At 38.0% G+C, this 5,083-nt stretch overlaps 1 protein-coding gene across 1 annotated transcript; it reads right to left on the bottom strand.

The window, feature by feature from the left end:
- Positions 1-1,426: 1,426 nt before the first annotated feature.
- On the bottom strand, positions 1,427-4,519 carry LOC103520340 (uncharacterized protein K02A2.6-like). The gene is made up of 2 exons (XM_026831498.1): positions 4,386-4,519; positions 1,427-2,673 (listed from the first exon to the last, which is right to left on the bottom strand). The coding sequence occupies exons 1-2, from the start codon at positions 4,492-4,494 to the stop codon at positions 1,442-1,444; spliced, it is 1,341 nt and encodes a 446-aa protein (XP_026687299.1). The 5' UTR covers positions 4,495-4,519; the 3' UTR covers positions 1,427-1,441.
- Between the last annotated feature and the right edge of the window lie 564 nt (positions 4,520-5,083).

The following is a 5,083-nucleotide window of genomic DNA, read 5'->3' as shown; positions in this document are numbered from 1 at the left end:
ATAATAATAATAATAGACTCTTGAGTGGAAGGTAACCACTAGGCGAGGTTAACGCCTCAGGCGTTCTCTACCACCTAACCCTTAGAGCTCCATTATTATGTGGTCAAAATCTCAAACGAATGAGGATAAAATTCCATGCCTCGGCTGGGATCGAACCCACGCCCTCCTGTTTACCAGGCGAGCGTCTTGACCACTACGCTACCGAGGCAGTCAAAAGGTGAACATCTTTGCGGAACCCTGAACTTTCAAGATTGCACCCCCCACCCCCCTTATTATAAAAATACAAGTATTTTTTATAACATTTTATTTTTATTTATTACTAGGGGAAGAGTGGTATTTCTGCATGCTTTTTTGCATGCAGAAATACCGTTTGAAACTGCATTTTATCTAGTGTATGATTTTTCCAAAATATCTCGCGGAACCCTTGCCGTCAGTTCGCGGAACCCCTAGGTTCCGCGGAACACCAATTAAGAAACACTGCCCGAGAGCTCCATTATTATGTGGTCAAAATCTCAAATAAATGAGGATAAAATTCCATGCCTCGGCTGGGATCGAACCCACGCCTTCCTGTTTACCAGGCGAGCGTCTTGACCACTACGCTACCGAGGCAGGAAAAAATTAAGGACCGTGAATGGACGATACATCCTACCATTATTGAGGCTCAAAATGACCCAGAAGAACCGAAGCGACTTGACCATAGTCCCATTCAGGTACCCTCAAAAGAGCCAGTGTTATTGTCTGTGGCTTGACAGGGCTGGTTTTGTCTCAGTTTTACGTCCTCCAGCGAGACGGAAGTTAGCACACTGGATACTGAAACAAATAACAAAGAGGCTATTGGCAATAGCACGTTGAAAGCAATAGATCTCAAGGGATCACTGAAGTTGAACAACGATGCGCGTGGTTAGTATCCGGATGGGTGATCATCTGGGCAATAGCGTGCTGCTGGATTTTCCCGGTCCCACTCAGGCTGGGTGAGGTTAATGTGAGTAAGCCGGCAACTTGTCGCCAAATGGTGGGTAAAACCTAGGAATTTTAATTGTGTTGAGCATAAATGCTTGTCACAAATGTCGTTCCCTGCTTAATGCACTACGCTAAAGTATATGTCTTGACTTGGACTCGAACCACCAACCTCCAGGTCCGAAGTCCACTACGCTAACAACTGCACCACTGAGGTTGGTTGGTGGGTAAAACCTCCGTCATTGTTAAAAATCTCACGGTGGTTTTCACCAAACTTCTTTCCAGCCTCAAACAGCCCGTTTGCTTAACAGCCCTGTTAAGCCAGTACAAATTAAATGGAACTTAACAGGCTGTTAGCTTAACAGGAGTTTTAAGGACTGAATAAATATTGGTGAAATCCAACATCAGCTGTGTTATGTTCCTAGCAGGAACTTTAAGAATAGACCTGGGCCTTAAAGAGGACACAGGACGTGTATTAGGCACATTAATTTGTATCAGAAGTATCTTCTTGAAACCTTATTCGAGTAGGTTTATTTGAACCTTTAGAACTAGGGGTTTTCTCAGGAGATGGACTAGGACTTTCACATGAATTTGAACTCTTTAAAATATGTTCCCTGTTACGTTGATAAGTTACACCCTCAGGGGATTGAACCCTGTAACTTCTCATTGGAATCACTTCCTCAGTAATTATAGCAGGAGTCCAATGAGACTTAGGATTCAATTTAAACAATACTTTTTCTCCTATGTAGACTTTAGGTAAAAATTTTGCCTTCTTATCATAATGAAATTTCATTTTACTTTGTTTCTTGTACATTTTTTGTTTTTCATTTTCTATGTTTATAGGACTAGGTTTGAGAGTCGATTCAGATGTTGGAATATTAGACCTTAACTGTCTAGACATTAGCAATTTTGCTGGAGACTCAATACCTTCAGCTTTTGGAGCATTTCTAAATTGCAATAAACCAAGATAAACATCTGAATTTGACTCTTTACATTTTTTCATGATATTTTTTACTGACTGAATTGTACGTTCTACTAAACCATTGGATTTACTATAGTGAGGTGAAGTTTTGACATGTTCAATGTCCCATGACTGACAGAATCGTGCAAAGTCCTGCGAGTTGAACGGAGGACCACCATCAGAAACAATTTGGCATGGAATACCATGTCGACTCCATACACTTTTGCACTGAGTGATTATAGTCTGGGCATTATATGAATTGACACAACAGATCTCAAAATATTGGGAATAGTAATCCACCATGATTAGATAGTTTTTTGACTCAAAGTGAAACAAATCCATTCCAAGTTTTTGCCATGGAAGACTGGGAATGGTATGAGGTAGTAATGGCTGCTTTTGATTAGATTTCCTGAATTTTAGACAGACTGGGCAGGAATCTATCATGTGACTAATATCTTCATTCATACCTGGCCAATAAATTACTCCTCTGACAAGTTGTTTGGTTTTCTGAATCCCCAAGTGACCCGTGTGCATACGTTGAAGCATTTCCTTCCGAAGACTAGCAGGAATTAGGATGCTCCTCTTTTTGAATAGAATGCCATCAACTAAGTGCAGATCATCTTTGAAACTGTAGAATTGTCTCAAGTCATCGTCCACTTTGTTCTTCGGCGGCCATCCATCCAACACGCAGCACTTGACTCTTGACAGCTGGGGATCATTGTCTGTCTTCACTTTGATTTGTTCAAGTTTGTTGTCTGAAACATTAATCGAATGAATTAGAGAATTGCCATGAATTCTAAGATTTTTATCTAATTTTTTAAAAACTTCATCAATTTCTTCAGACTCATTATTATTTTTAATATTTGCTCGACTAAGAGTATCTGCTATATACATGTGTTTGCCTGGCACATGAATAACATTTAAATCATAACCCTGTAATTTTAACATCATTCTCTGTAGTCTACATGGAACATCCGACAAAGACTTTTTAAAAATTGAAATTAGTGGCTTGTGATCTGTATGCACAGTCACTGACTGACCATAAATATAGGAATGATATTTGACACAACCAAAGACAATGGCTAATAATTCCTTTTCAATTTGACTATAGCGTTGCTGACAGTCTGATAGACTTTTGGATGCATACGCTATTGGATTTTGTCCATGCATGAGCACAGCTCCCATTGAACTACAAGAAGAATCTACAGAGAGAGTTAATGGCTTATTAGGGTCAAAATAGGTTAAGACTGGGACTGAAGAGATAATCTTTTTAAGATTTTCAAATTCAGCTTGATGATTGGGTGTCCATGACCAAGATGTATTTTTCTTAAGAGAAGACCTTAGACTGACTGTTAATTGACTTAAATTTTTCATAAATTTGCCTAGATAATTGACAACACCCAAAAATCTTTGTAATTCTTTGACATTTGTTGGAGCTTGCATGTTTTCTATAGCCTTTATCTTGGAGTCTTGTGGTAACACACCATCTTTACTGATAATATGTCCCATGAACTTAACACTTGACTTCCCCAGTTGTAGTTTCTTTTTATTAAACTTGAGACCAATTTCAGAGGCTTTTTCAAAAATTTTGGTCAAGATTTCATCATGTTGGACTTTGTCTTTGGCAAAAATTAGGATATCATCAATGTAAATCTGAATGTTGGGAATATCTCTTAATAGATGCTGAAGTGCATGTTGAAATACTTCACTTGCGACACAAATTCCAAAAGGCATACGATTAAAGGAAAATACTCCAAATTCAGTATTGAAACTTGTAAGCTTAGAGCTTTCTGGATCAAGTTTCAAAGACCAGAATCCTGACTTCAAATCCAACACAGAAAATATTTGAGAACCACTGACTTCTGAGATAAGTGAATCCAAGGTAGGTATGCTAAGCTTTGATCTGATTACATATTTATTTATGAACCGTGGATCTAAACAGACACGTAAAGAACCATCATCCTTCTCAGGACATGTTATTGAACTAATATAGTCACAAGGCTCATTGACTTTGGACAGAATACCTTGTTCAAGCATGGAATCTAATTCTTTTTTGACTTTGGCTTTTATTCTAAAAGGACATTTCCTAGGTGGGTCAATGTGCTTTGGTGCTGACTTGTCAAATGGAATAGAGTACAAACCTGGCAAAAGGCCAATTCCTTCAAATAAATGATCATATTTTTCTAGTAGTTGACTATAGTCATTATCATTAGAATTATTGACAAGAAAATTTCTTTTGATAAGACCTAACTTTTCACAAGTATTCAGACCTAAGATTGTTTTTTGATCAATACTTGTAACAAAGAACTCTATAGACTGTGTGACATTTATTTGACTAGACAAAATTTTGCACTTTATTAAGGCTGTACCCATGACTGGTATCCTATTTTGACTATATGAGGTTAGTCTAACATTATTACAAGGCAAAATATTTTTTAAATTAAGATTTAAGACTGAATACATGTACCTTGATATGATGTTAACTTGACTGCCAGTATCCACTTGGGCTGACGTGACTTGACCATTGATCTCCATTTCAATATCCCATGAGTTAGCTGACTGGATGCTTCCCACATGAAATTCTTGAATTGGTAGTTCCTCATTGACATAATGTTCACCAATGTTTTTGACTGACATGATTTTGCACATTTTTGCAAAATGATTTCTTCTTCCACATTTAGCACAAGTTTTTCCCCACGCTGGACATCTGACTCGGTGAATTTGTCCACACTTTTGACATGATGTAGTCAACTGACTTGAAGTTTGACTTGACTGACCATTTTTATTTGACTGACGACTGACTGACCTTTGATGACCTTGACTCCTGTGATCTTGACTAGATGATCTCCCTCGATTAAAATTTCTTGACTGGTGATATATCTTGTTGATTTCATTACTGTCAGTTTCCAAAATTGAGACATGCTCTCGACTAGCTACTAGACTTGTGGCAACTTCCAATGCTTTCTCAAGAGTAAGATTTCCATCTTCCAGTAATTTCTGTTTGACATAGTTGTAGTCATTCCTCATATTGCAAATGAATATGTCTCTGACAATGGAATCGGTTTCAGGGAACTCGCAAGATTTGGCAAGATTTCTCAGTTCCGTAACAAATTCCATTATGTTTTGGTCTGGGCTCTGCCTCTTGGTGAAGAATCGATTTCTTTC

Source organism: Diaphorina citri, unplaced genomic scaffold (assembly GCF_000475195.1).
Source record: "Diaphorina citri unplaced genomic scaffold, Diaci psyllid genome assembly version 1.1 scaffold3487, whole genome shotgun sequence".
Classification (NCBI taxonomy): domain Eukaryota; kingdom Metazoa; phylum Arthropoda; class Insecta; order Hemiptera; family Psyllidae; genus Diaphorina; species Diaphorina citri.
The sequence above is the reverse complement of the archived record's forward strand: the minus strand, read 5'-3'. Positions and strand labels throughout refer to the sequence as shown.

Coding starts and splice junctions, on each gene's coding strand:
- LOC103520340 (XM_026831498.1), bottom strand. CDS start 4,494: ATGTGGGAAGCATCCAGTCAGCTAACTCATGGGATATTGAAATGGAGA. Junction 2,674..4,385: donor CAAGTTAACATCATATCAAG/GTACATGTATTC, acceptor TTAATGTTTCAG/ACAACAAACTTGAACAAATC.